The 13,971-nt window shown below is 42.6% G+C and overlaps 1 protein-coding gene across 7 annotated transcripts in view; it reads left to right on the top strand.

Annotated features, from left to right (window-relative positions):
• LOC141108165 (ligand of Numb protein X 2-like) overlaps positions 1 to 13,971 on the top strand; it is a 106,741-nt gene that overhangs the window by 57,114 nt on the left and 35,656 nt on the right. For 5 of the 7 annotated variants that reach the window (XM_073599477.1, XM_073599480.1, XM_073599478.1 and 2 more), the window contains 3 exons: positions 3,346 to 3,803; positions 13,324 to 13,526; positions 13,647 to 13,843. In XM_073599477.1, the coding sequence (XP_073455578.1) occupies positions 3,415 to 3,803; positions 13,324 to 13,526; positions 13,647 to 13,843 (789 nt within the window). In that variant the 5' untranslated portion in view covers positions 3,346 to 3,414. Of the gene's footprint in view, positions 1 to 2,384; positions 2,578 to 2,605; positions 2,844 to 3,345; positions 3,804 to 13,323; positions 13,527 to 13,646; positions 13,844 to 13,971 lie in introns of those variants that run through there. The other 2 variants (XM_073599481.1, XM_073599479.1) reach the window with 2 other exon arrangements.

The raw sequence follows: 13,971 nt of genomic DNA, 5'->3' as shown, positions 1-13,971 counted from the left end.
GCACACGCTCGTGGAATTGCGCCAAACTTCGCTACTTAAAAATCCCCATAGGCGACGCTTTAAAAATTTTTACTGGTTAAATGTTTTGAGTTACAGAGGAGGTCTAGGGCCAAAATTATTGCTCTCGCTCTAACGTTCGCACCAATACCTCACATGTGTGGTTTGAACACCGTTTTCATATGTGGGCAGGACTTACGTGTGCATTCGCTTCTGCATGCGAGCACACGGACAGGGGCGCTTTAAAAAAAAATGTTATTTTTATTGTTCATTTTACTTTTATTTATTTTAGTTTGACACTTTTTTCCAAAAAAAAAATTTTTGATCACTTTTATTCCTATTACAAGGAATGTAAACATCCCTTGTAATAGGAATATGGCATGACAGGTCCTCTTTACAGTGAGATATGGGGTCAATAAGACCCCCACATATCACCTCTAGGCTGGGAAGCCCGAAATAAAAAAAAAAAAAAAAAAACGATCCTGGCTTCGATCGTAACGGTGAGTCGGTAGAAGCACCGGAGGGCGGCGGGAAGGGGGGAGGACGTCCCCTCTCGCCTCCCATAAGAACGATCAAGCAGTGGAACAGCCGCTATGATCGTTCTTATGGTGTAGGGAATCGCCGGCTAAAAAAAGCTGATATCTGAATGATGCCTGTAGCTCGTGCAACTCTGCAAGGGGGGGTGTAGGGGCGGATGCATACAGAAGATGACCAGAGCTCATACGATGGGGGTGTATTTCTCAAAGGGGCGGATCTTTGTAACCCGCTTATCAACATTGAACTACCAGCCGTTATGAGCTCTGCCCATCATTGTAAAACTGCAATGGTGTAGTTTACATGCTTCTCAATAGTACATCTGCCCCTTTGAGAAAACCACCCCCGTCGTATGAGCTGTGGCCATCATGCGGCCACTTCTATATGCATCTGCCCCTACACCTGCCCCTTGCAGAGTTGTACGAGCATCGGGAGCGTGTGGCACATTGTAGTGTTAATTGCGCAGGCGCCGTGTACAGCTCATGAACAGCTGTTCATGTTCGGAGACTTTCGGCGTTTCCTTTGTCCTTCGTACGACGCTGCGCCTGCGCAGTACAGGGCAGACACTATCCGACGGGGGACCTTTCTCGACAAGACACCGGCAAAAGAAGCTTTGAGTACCGCTTGCGTCACCAGTGCTGGGGGTTGCCTACCCCTGGTGTAAAGCCAGCTTAATGTAATGGCTTTTAATACAATGTATGCAGAGGTGTGGGGTGTTTTTTGTTTTGTTTTTTTTAACACACATCTCTGCATACATTGTATTAAAAATTGTTACATTATGCCCTCCTGTAAGGAGATTTTGACAACAAATGTTTGACCTGTACTGTAAGCCCGATGGTGACGTCTATCCAACCCTCGCCTGAGGTGGTCCTCTTGTCTATGCTTCCTGGATCCTTCAAATCTGTAAAAGACATCCTGCGACACTTCCTGGCTGCGGCTAGGGTAGTTATTCCTTGCCACTGAAGACTGATGACTATGCCTTCCTTGGGGGACTGGGCGATTGAGGTGGACCGTATAAGAGATCTGGCTTAGGAAGCTGAACTGGAAGAACAGTTTTCTCTCACATGGACCACATGGTCCATGTTCCACTACTCGGAGTTCCTTGCTTGGGCAGCGGGTGGTTCTGCTGTCACCCCCCCCGATAGGCTTGTTGGAGTACATTCTTTCCTTGCTCCTTTATGTCCTTTCTCTTTTTCATCTGGCTTTTTATTTTGTTTCTAGTCATGAGACCGTGATTTCAGTATAATCACCTGTACTTCTTTTGATTTTTGATTATTTGATCTTGAATTTGCATATAGGAGATTTTGAATTTTTTCCTATTTTTATTATCAAAGCAGACTTTTGCTTCTTTTTTTTTATTTTGTATTGACCTTTCTTTTTGTATTTTTTTTTCATTAAAATCAGATTGAACTAAAAACGTTACATTAAGCTGCCTTTACACTGATTGACATTTGGCAGGTCTGTTTTTTCGATGGTTGCTATGTTTGTAATATTTTATGGAATCTTTAGCCCCTGCGTGGATGATTTTTATGCTTGCGCTGGATCTTTTACACTGATAAAAACCAATAAATACATTGAAACAGAAATTTGGCAGGTCACTGACAAATCTGGGTTATAGTGTTCAGTTAAAAGGCTGTTTGCATTATGGCAATAAAAAAAAAAACAAGATCTCCTTTTACTTTTACCAGTGAATCATTGTACAAGTCTATTTTCACAAGGCAGGTTCGAACTTCCTGCGTGCTGTATGTGAGTCACTGCCTCGTCACATGGGTCTGCTTTGCAAACCATGCCAGCTGGCAGTGAAAGGGTTTTAAGTTAGGACACACCTACTGCTGTTTCCTCTGTTTGTTTTTGCTCTTCAAAAAATCCTATAGCATTGCATTTCTTTGCTGCAGGCACAAGAAGTAGAATACATTGCTGACTTGTCTGATCATCCTGTGGTCAGTGTCCTGGGTCTATAGGGCTATGTCACGGCTTGCCCTATACAGGTAGCCTATCAGAGCACCGTGCTGGGAGACCTAATGGGAGAGCCCTGGGAACATGCAGGTATCTAGCATAATGCAGACTTCTCTGTGATTTACAGTTTGTTACCTCCCACTGTGTGCTGTTGCAGAAATACCAGAGCAATGCAGTGTACTGCTTCACACTTAATGGTAATAATGCAGCAAGATGTGCAGAAGAGCAGGGAAGTGGGATCAAGTGTGTTAAAGTGCTGCTTTCAATGCAGGACCAGCCTGTGGATTCGTTTTCAGTACCTGGATTAATGTTTGACTTCCTTCCAGGGACTCGGAGAGGGAGGCACAGAGGGACAGGTAGGACCTGGCATTTCTGGGAGTTGTTACGGCCCATACTTCATGTCACTTCGCTGTCATGTGTACACTACTAGACTGCCTGATACTGCTAGAAGACTTTCCTGTTTTTACAGATTTAGATTTTGTTTTTGTTAACCATTTGCTTAGCTGGCAGTATTACTTTGCTGTATGCAGAAAATGTTGTGTTTATGCACGTAAGTTGTCTATTATTTAGTTGTCTCTTATTTTGAATTGTGCATTTAGATACTTGACTTTATCTTTGCAGGGCCACACCTCCTTTCTTTTTATAATTATAATTATACCATACAGCTATTCCCTAATGTCCCGATAATACCAGCCTGTGCTGGTGACAGCCCTGTTCATTTAATGAACAGCTGTATAATAATAATAATGATGATGTAACTTTAATGGCAGAGAGTTGGAACATGACAAACTATTTTCAGAACAGAGACAAAAATAGTTCTTGTTTTGAGAGTATTTTTTTTTTTCTTTTTCTATTTAGAAAGTCATGCTGTGGCCACCTTGTCTGTAATCCTGGCAGATCATAACTTGCTGAAAATATAAGGGGACAATGGCTGACTTGGCACCAACAGAAGGGACCCCTGCAACGCTCGAGCTGTGTCCAGACTGTGGGCAGCCTCACTTAAGAACCGAAAATCATATCTACAACTTCCAGGACGAGGTGGACGATGAGCTGGTCTGTCACATCTGTCTGCAGCCGCTGCTGCAACCAATGGACACACCTTGTGGTCACACGTACTGCTACAAGTGCCTGAAAAACTTTCTACATCAGAAGGACTTTTGTCCTATGGACCGCAAGAAGTTATGTTTTCAGGATTGTCACAAGTCCAGCCTTCTGGTGAGAAACCTGTTGGATAAGTTGAGTGTCATCTGTCCATTGCTACAAGAATGCAAACAGGTCATGCAGCGCTGTGAGCTGGAGCCCCACCTACGCAACAGGTAAACATCACAGAGCATGTCACTGGAAAATGTTATACATGTAAAAGCTGCCTTTATTGCTACTGAAACGCGTGTATGCCTATCAATAATTGGACCTTTTTTGTTAAAAACAATATATACCATATATAAATATTAGCAGATATTAGTCATGGGCATCACACAAATCTGTACCTCATGAGACCCTTGGGATTGTATTGTGTGGCCTGTACATGGAGCTGTGGATTTTACAGCCCTCACAATCCATTTCTGTTTGAAGCTTTATGTATCATTTTTTGAGGTGGTTGGGATGAGCCTAAGACTTAAAGCGGTAGTAAACCACCACTGAAACAAACCCTGCCAGATTAATTCATAATGTACTAGTATATGCTCTGCATATTAGCACATTATGACAGACTTGCCTGTAAAGCAGACCCCTGCAGTGTAGCGCTGTCACAGATACCCGGCGCTGCCATCTTCACCCGGTCTTCTTTCTGGGTTCGCAAGCTCTGGCTGTGTAAATGGCCAGAGCAGCAGGGACGTCACTCCCGCGCATGAGACCTCGGCTCCGGCACAGAGCTCTGAAGGAACGGGACGGGTATGCCCTTTCTTCAACTCGCAAGAGCCAGTGACCTCACCGGCAGCATCGCTTGTGAATGTCTCCTAAACTGCAAGTTTAGTAGATATTCACTGTACCTACAGGTAAGCTTTATTATAGGCTTACTTGTAGGTACAAAAGTGGAGTTTACCTTCATTTTAAGTTTACACTTGCAGTTAAGGCGTGGTAAAAACATGCAGTTGAGCCGCCAGCTTCTTCCCCTTAAGCTGCAAAGGTAGTGGACGGTAGCCACATGCCGTGACTGTGATGCTTTTTATTGTAGTGCAGCAAAAATGACTGCCCCTGTTGTGACCCATTCAACTTAAAGGCAGTGCACAATAACTGTGTGCAATTCCACGGTTGTGGCATAATAGAGGAGGTTTAAACAGGTGTTAGGTTGCCTTCTCACTGCCTGTGAAATGCTTTCTGAAAAGCAGTTTATTTATTTTATTTATTTCAGGTACTTATATAGCGCCGTCAATTTACGCAGCGCTTTACATATACAATGTGCACTCACATCAGTCTCTACCCTCAAGGAGCTTACAATCTAAGGTCCCTAACTCACATTCATACATACTAGGGACAATTTAGACAGGACCCAATTAACCTACCAGCATGTCTTTGGAGCGTGGGAGGAAACCGGAGTACCCGGAGGAAACCCACGCAGGCACAGGGAGAACATGCAAACTCCAGGCAGTGTCCAGACAGTGTCTTGGTTGGGATTCGAACCAGCGACCCTTCTTACTGCTAGGCGAAAGTGCTATCCACTACACCACTGTGCTGCCCTATTTGCTCTTTGGAGGGAAAGCATGTGTCTTGGTTGGGATTCGAACCAGCGACCCTTCTTACTGCTAGGCGAAAGTGCTATCCACTACACCACTGTGCTGCCCTATTTGCTCTTTGGAGGGAAAGCATGTGTAAATAAGCCCTTTAAAGTGGTAGTAAACTATTTAAAAAAAAAATTGTGCCTACAGGTAAACTTCTAATGAAGCTTACCTGTAAGTACAAAGAATCTCTCCTAAACATGCGCCATTTAGGAGATATCCTCTTTCTCTGGAGCTGGTGATGTCACCGGCGCATGCGGACTGCGCTCTGAGAGGACAGCATACTGAGTATGCTGTCCCATCAGAGTGCTATTCCGCAGTCGTGGCTCCCTTGTGCATGCTGAGAGTGGCATCATTGCGGCTCAGCCATTCAAACAGCCGCAGCCCGAGAACCTGAAAGGAAGATCAGGGCAAGATGGAAGCCCTGTCAGAGGTGACATCATGCCACCGGGGGGCTTTATTTTGGGGTAAGTTTTTCATACAATGCATACTAGCACATTATGACTTTGCCTTGCAGGGAGAAGATTTTTATTTTTAATCGGCCTTAACTACCCCTTTTAAGCTGTCCATGTGCTGCGTGAATTTGCTTAGTGGGTGGCCTCCTCTTTCCCAACATCCCTCAACTAAAAATTTAAAGTAGCCGGTTGGAAATTTGTCAGCTTAAAATTGGCTGCATCCAATCGGATGCAGCCACTGTTTAGATATTTTCAAAGCCGGTGAGACCAGCTGTCAAAACACAGTAGCCACAGAGGAAGATTCATAGAGCTACTCTGTAAAGTGTGGGTGGAGGAATCTGTTCTTTTATGCTTAGCCTGCGGGTTTGATCACTATACCCCCCTAATAAAAAAGACAGTGCCACCTTTGTTCAGGCATCATACAGCATCACAATCTTCTTGAACTGAGATGCTAGCTAGGAGATGGTATACATTTTAGTGCCTGTGCTGTTCTTGGGCTGACTTCACAAATATCGGAACTAGATAGGCCCCCTGCTGCATCCTTTTACAATGTCTTGCTACAAAGCTACAATGTGACAGTTTGATCACTGGGGAAGAAACAGAGGATATGCTTCCTTCTGCACAATGATGACATCATCTCATACTAGACAATGTTAAAGTGACACTAAACAATATCCTTATTCTCCAAAAATAATCCATACACAACCACTACTTGCTGGCCCTGTAATATGTTTTTCATTAGATCATTCCTTACAGTTTTTCTGCCACCTTGTATTGTCCTCTGTGAACTCCTAAAAATCTCTCCTTTTTTCCTTCTCTCCTGTTTGTTCGGAGCGAGCAGTGCTCATTAGTTGTGGTTATGTGCTCTGCTCTAAACACAGTACAAATCCCATAGTCCCTAGTACATCACAAGAGTGAGCAAGAGAAGGGTGGCTATGTTCCTACATACAGTGGGACCATGGAGAACATATGTAGCCACCCTCTAACTGGCGTCACAGGCATTGTGTTCCGGTGGTGATAGGGGAACTTCCTGTCTGCTGCTGGAATAAAATCAAGTTGGTCTGAGCACTGCTCAGCCATTCACAGGAAGCCATGTATTTTTATAACTGGCTGAGGTAGAGAGGGAGTCAGATGTTGCGATTCCCACCTCAGCCAATCAGAGGAAGCCTTGTATTTATTGATAAAATACAAGGCTTCCTGTGAATGGCTGAGCAGCGCTTTGCTCAACTCAATTTCGTTCTGGGAACAGGACAGGGATTCCCCGTACCGCTGCCAGAAAACAGTGCTGTATACTGTACAACAAGGCACACAGTGTGCACCACTTACACAGCCCTAAAAAAACAAAGTGATCTACAAAGTGATAAGGGGACACCAGCCAACAATGAATTTGTGGTGCAGCTGCTATTACACTTACACAGCGCTTCTTACAGTATGAGAGTTAACCATAAGTCCATGTATGAAACCGTCCCGTGGCGAATGGCGGGAACAGAAAAAAATCCAATAAACCCTGCAACTCCGAGGACAGGGCCCCTGATGCGTATAGCAGGCCCACCCACATCCAACATCACCCTGCTAATCTGACAGCTAGCCATTGCTACTTGTGGCTGTAAATGCTGCTGGTCTGACCGTTCTTTTTGGGTTTCTATTAGCGTTGTCACGTACGCTGCTGCATGATCAGCCCTGTTCTGTTCTGATGTTTCCTAGTATAATGATTATCCCTGGCTGGACTAAGTGGTTTTAACATGTAAGTGTGCTATGTTTTAATGAATGGTGATACTCCTTCTACTAACTCCAGCGCCCTGTCTGTGCCTTTTTTCCTGTATACTGTATGTAGCTGATGTAGCTGTAGCACTGAGAGCAGCTGCAGCAGTTGTTAAGGAAAATAGTTCATTTGGGCCAGTTTGGCCTAAATTAACTATTTAAAGAAACAAAAAAACTGGTGTTAGGACTGTTTTAAAGTTAAAACGATAGTGCTTTCTTTTGAAATATTATACTGTTGCTGTAATTTAGTGGTGCAGACTTTAAGGCCTTTTGCACACGGGCACAAAAAATTACTCCTACCTAAGCTGGATCTTTCTTCCAGGAAAAATCTACGTAAAAAAATACTTGTTTTGGCATGTAATTATGTGCATTTTCAGGCATATAGTGTTGAGCGTAAACTCACTCTAAATGCCATTTAGACACACATGCCTTGTAAATTATGTTCATCAGCTTTTCCCTGAATGCAGCTCCTTTAAAAAAAAAAAAAAAAAAAATGTATGCCTCTAAACACTACTCTTAAAATACTTGATGTGCATGGCCACATAGGCTGACAAAATAACTGCATTTAAAGGCATAAAACCATATGCTGTAAATGCAGCTTTTTTTAATGCCTGTGTGCATGAGGCCCATTTATGATGACCAGCACTTTGACATATGAGACTTGTATAGCCACTTGAGCCAGCTAAAGAATAATCTTGTTGCTCTTTTCAAATGTGCATTTGGAGGAAAGCAATAAGAATAGTGTTCCTGTTTCTCTTCCACACTAGTGTGAGCCTAGCCTAAACCAGGGGTGACCAAACTTTTGCCCTTCCTGGGCCACGTTGGAAGAAGGAATTGTCTTGGGTCACACATAAAATACACTAACAATAAGGATGGCAGATGAGCAGAAAAAGTCGAGCAGATCAAAAGTGAACAATCACTGATATTCATAATGTACCTATCTGAGTAATAAAACTTCATTTTTTTGTCATTTTTTTATTGTAAAAGTAAAAGAGGGCAACATAAAACTAGTTCATAGTTGATGAGCAGTTCCTCCTGTGGCTCTCAGCGGTCACCAGCAGCTGCACCCGTTCACGGCTCTCTGCAGAGCCATTGGTTACCTGCAGTGATCGCTGCTGGGTGCACACAAGGTTTGTCCAGCAGCAATCGCCACAGGTAATCGCTGGCTGTGCAGGTCTGCAAATAGGTGTGGCCGCCAGCGACCTATCATTATAGTGAACAGGGCCGGCAGCAGGGGGAACTGCCGCTTCAATTCACTCCGACCCCAACTGCTGATGCAAATGTAACCTATGTATGTGCTTTGGAGGGGGGTGGGGGTGTAATTGAAATCTGGGGGGTGCAGCCCACCCCCCAGCACCCCCCTGGTTCCGACCCTGCAGCATTTACTCACCTGGTGCCCCTCCATCCTCTGCTGTCGGTGCTATTGCAAACATGGCAGCCCTGGTATCCCTCCAGATGTGTATATGCCTGCCTTGTCAATGCAGGTTGCTGCAGCTGCTAAGCTTGCACAACATCCTTGGTCTCACAAGCGTAAATTTGCAGGGCTTGTCTGTGTCGGCCACTGCGTTTGCTGTGTATGCTTGTATGACCTCACCAGCATCCCTCCTTTATAAATGTAGGCATTATACAGTGCACCTCTCTGGTTTAGTCTCTGCTTTTTGTATGAGATCTTGAATATGAAAACATTGATAAATATCTTCTCTGTGAATTGTGGTTATACTTCTCCTGGTTACACTCTGCTTCATGTAAATGCATTACTTCTGACCATGACAGCAGGCATTTTACTTATTCCCTGTTATGTGTGGCTGTGCACCCACCTAGGGTGTTCTATATAGTTTTTTCCCAATCTGTGCTAAGACTGTCAAACGTTACTAGTCTGATTAATGTTGATATAGTAAATAATTTAGAAATTAATAATGTACATATCTAAACACATAAATGATACCTAAACACAAAACTACTTTGTAGAGCAGGGATTGTATAGATTATACACCCTTTATGACGTCAGATGGATTTCAAACAGAAAATACTGTCAATAGAACATAAAACCAGGACTTTATTATCTAGTACATAAATCCCAAACGAATAAACTCTCACAAGTGGTGTGAGTCTGTACAGTATAATATCCTCTGCCGTATGCACAAAGCCTGTGGCAGTTTGACATGTTAACACTTGATTCTGTTAGCAGGAAAAGAAGTTAACTAATCATAAATGTTCACAATTGAGTCCGTAGGGTAAATTGAAGAATAATTGCATCACATTATTATTATTTTGAGTTAAAAAAAAAAATAAAAAAAGTACAGTAGCTCCTTCTCGATTAAAAAAACACTGCTTTCAAGCAGACTAGCCACTGTCTCTGGCTACAGCAAGTATTGTGTGTGTTTTTATGTTATTAAAGGCTGCAGAGTCGTCTGTTACTGGAGAGATCCTGCCTGAGACAATGACAGACAGAGGACCAGTGTGATACCACCTTTATAGCTGCTTTCATGTACGTATATAAGTAAAGCGGCATTAAACCCAAAACTAAAAATGTATTAAATTGCAGCTTGCCAGTCATTAGATGTGGTGGCTGCATTTGTTTTCTTTTCTTTGGCTTTTCCCCTCTGTTTTCACCTGGTGATCTGGCCAGTAATATACCTCGTGTATTAGTGGGACACAACCCTGGGGGAATGAGCACAGGAGGCACAGCAGGGAACAGCATGGTCTGACTGGGGAGAGGGGGTGGGAAATGTATTAGCAGATTTAGATACACTACCAAATTGATGCCAAGTTCCAGCTCAAACTTTTTGATCAGTTACAACAAACAGTGCTTTTTTTCCTTTTCCTTCTGCGATTCTGTCTGTGATTCCAAATGGCTTTGCAATCAGTGCAAAGTCCTAAATGGCCCCCCAAATGCGGTGCGATTTTGCCACAATTGTCCCATGATTGCGCTGCAATTGAGGAAAAATACTACTTTAAAAATCGCGTGAGGCTTGTTGCCCAAACAGGAGTAGGAGCTTCTTTTGGGTGACAAACGGGCATAGGGCAGCTCATTAAAGTGAATCATGTGAAAATTGCCCACACAAAATCGTGAGTGTGAATGAGAGTTCCCGCTATATGAAATGTGAATGGGGCCTAAAGGTTTTGCATGAAGAAATAAAAGCTGATTATTTTAATCACCCCTGTCAGTGTTAGTTTGTCTCATCCGTGTAAACTGATACGTTCTGCTGGAGGCATTGGAAAATGGGTTGTCTAGCCCTCAAAATTTCCACTTGCTTGCTCTCATTTAGTGAGTAGAAAAACCTTGAGGGTGAGTGTGGGGCTGCCTCGGAGAAGGGGGCAGGCGGGTTGAACAGAAGTCATTCTCCCAGTGATCGGCCATGGGGTCAGAGAGGAAGAGGAGAGCTGGTCGCATCATCGCAGAGCGGGGATCGCTGGCTGTGACAGCTTGGATTTGAATTGCCGGACGCTCGTAGTCACACACAGTCCCGCCTCCTGGACCGGCTCCTTTGATAGACAGAGCACCAGTCCAATGCCGGAATGTGTGACAGATCATTCACCACCATTACTAGTATGGAAAAAAAAAAATTATACAAATTCCAGTGTATATATACCATAGTTTGTAGATGCTATAACTTTCATACAAACCAATTAATATACGCTTTTTTTCAAAATTTTCAGTCTTTGTTTTTGTTTATAATGCAAAAAACAAAAAGCCCAGTGTTGCTCAAATACCACCAAAAGAAAGCTCTGTTTGTGTGAAGAGGATAAACATATCATTTGGGTACAGTGTTGCATGACTGCGCAATTACCAGTTAAAGTAGCACTGCTCTGGTCATGAAGGGGGTAAAACATTGTAGAACAAACATTCGTATACCTCTGTTCTCAGTCGAGGAACTTAACAACACTTTTTTTTTTTTTTTCTTCTTCTTCCTGCTCAGGTGCCACCCTGCATTGCATGTCCCTATGCAGACCAAAAAAAGAACTTGCCATTTCCAGCCATGCCTTCTGTATAGATTGAAGCATGCAGACAAAATTAGGGCTCTAACTTTCCAAACATTTACATTTATGGATTTACTTGGAGTTCTCTTTGTAGGTGGTATGTGGTCCTAGCAGGAGGATTGTGCAACGTGCCCTTAAATTCCTACATGTCCTTGATTAATGATTTCATAGTCCAGACCCAGGGACTGCTCTGTAAATATTACACTGATTCATAGAATCGCGTTGTACTCTCTGTGATGATTGTTGTTGAACTCCGAACCATTGACCTGGAAACAGCAAAGCCTATATATATGTATTGTAAATGTATATCATTTTAAAAGCAGGGTGACTTAATATGTATTAACACTTGAGATCACGGATGTCATACCAGTGAAAAAAAAATATTGCTAGATTACTGTAAGTAAACATTATTCTGTTTTGCTTTTTTTCTTTAATCAGAATGAAAATATTTGCACAATGGTCACCAACAATTTGCCTTTATTTTTAGTTTTCAGGCTGCATATTGTATCTAATCCCATTTTCTTAATATGAGCATTGAAAAACATATGCCATATATGAAAACCTTTAAATTCTCCAGACAAACTGATGTTTTAGGCCTTCTGCGCACACGGGATGTAAAAAAAGACACTTTTACAGATGTTTGACTTTTTTTTTGTTTTTTTGTTTTTTTCAGCCTCTAAACACACCTGTATGTTAGCCTATGTGGTCATGCACACGTAGGCATTTACAGGCATATTGGAAAAGGAACATTTAAAGGATGAAAAAAAGTCACTTTCACGTTCATCACAGGGGATGGCGGCTGCATGCAAATATCGGGCCTCTCGGCAGGTGGACCTTCGCGCCGGGGGGCTGCATAGTTGCATGAATTGGTGGTATACAGCTGTTTCGAGAGTGCATTCCTGGCGGCTAAGAGCTCACGATCGCTGCTTGTGATCGGGAGCTTTCCGATCATATGACCGCTGTGACAGCCAATAAACCCTGCTCTGCCACCCAGTATCCTAAACCCCTTAAAGGGCCAGGAGGGGTTAAGCAGAAAAAACGCTTAATGTGCCTAAGTGCCTGTAAGCATGCCTAAATGCTAGGTGCATTTAACGCTATGTGTTGATATGATCCAGCGCCCAGTATAAATTAATATTGAATGAATGAACACCCAAATACACACCTAAACGTGTTCAAAACACAGCTTTAGGTGCATTTTTTGTCAGCTGCTTTTTTTCCTACCAGGAGCATTCAGAGGAACTGGGCAAATGCCCAATGTGCATAACACCTTTAATGTAATATTTTTAATGATACACGTTGTCACACATGGCATATTATTAAAATTTTAAGATGACCATCTTCCCAGTATTTACACTATATCCTTTAGGTTCACCAACCATTATTCAATTAATTTCCATTTGAGTTGGCCTTCACACATATACTATGGTACAATCAGATTGCAATATGGGTGGCTGGCACTAATTTTTAATGCCGAAGCAAATATTTGAAATTGGAACTGGATGATATAGACACAACTGAAATAGGACCACATACATTGAAACACAGAGTAATCATGTGTCGGGGCTTTTAAATAATGCAGTTTTGCCAGTCTGGTTGGGTTTGATTATTAGCAGCAGTTTTTTTTTTCCATATACAGCGGTCGCTTCTTCAGACCAGGTTAAATTGAGACATCCTAATCTGTTGTCTTAATTGTGCTGTGTATGGACATTACACCACAAAAACTTGTGTTTTCATTAATGTGACATTTTTGGCCTGAAACATATCCTTGAATTTAGTATATAATCCTAATGTGCGGCTTGTGTTTTTTGGTTTAGTCCTGTAGGCCACAAATTGGTTTATGTGGTGATAGTAAATATTTTAGTCTGCATGGTCTTTGTGGAAAAAGTCAACCCCAAATAATCAGCAATGATTTGTCTGTTCTCTAGGTGTGCAGGTTTCAGAAAATACAAGGCAGACAAAGAGAGGAAGAGCAACCCAGGTGGTGTGGGCAAGGGTCCCTGTGAGAATGAACGCAGCCAAGCAAGCGGTATCTCCAGTGTCCTGGCAGAGTCATCCCTGGCTGCAGTGGTGGCTCTGGCAACATCTGAGCCAGGTCTAGTTAATCCAGCATTTGATGAACACGATGATGGTGAGTTATTTTATTTTTTTTTATTTAGGATTTTTGGTATTTTTCCTGTTATTTTAACTTTACTGCAGTATTGTGGGGGCATTTGTATCTATTGTAACCTGTTTTTTTCCATTCTCTCAGATCAACCTCACAGAACAAGTCTGGTAGCAGAGACAAGCACCATAGAGATACATCGTGATGACAATGAAGAGGAGCTTGGCATGCGCATTGTGGGGGGCAGAGACACTCCTTTGGGCAATATTGTAGTGCAGGATATATTAAAAGACTCTTTGATTGCTACTGATGGCAAAATTATGCCAGGAGACCATATCCTAGAGGTAAGAGAGCTACACAACTGTATACAGCATATTTAACAAAGTGATAAATGGCATCTTTATTAAAGTGAAACTTCTAACCATGAACTTCCCTTATTTGCTCAGCTTCAGTTTGTTAATGATACATTTCA

Source organism: Aquarana catesbeiana, linkage group LG09, assembly GCF_042186555.1.
Source record: "Aquarana catesbeiana isolate 2022-GZ linkage group LG09, ASM4218655v1, whole genome shotgun sequence".
In the NCBI taxonomy this organism is placed as follows: Eukaryota; Metazoa; Chordata; class Amphibia; order Anura; family Ranidae; genus Aquarana; species Aquarana catesbeiana.
The sequence above is the reverse complement of the archived record's forward strand: the minus strand, read 5'-3'. Positions and strand labels throughout refer to the sequence as shown.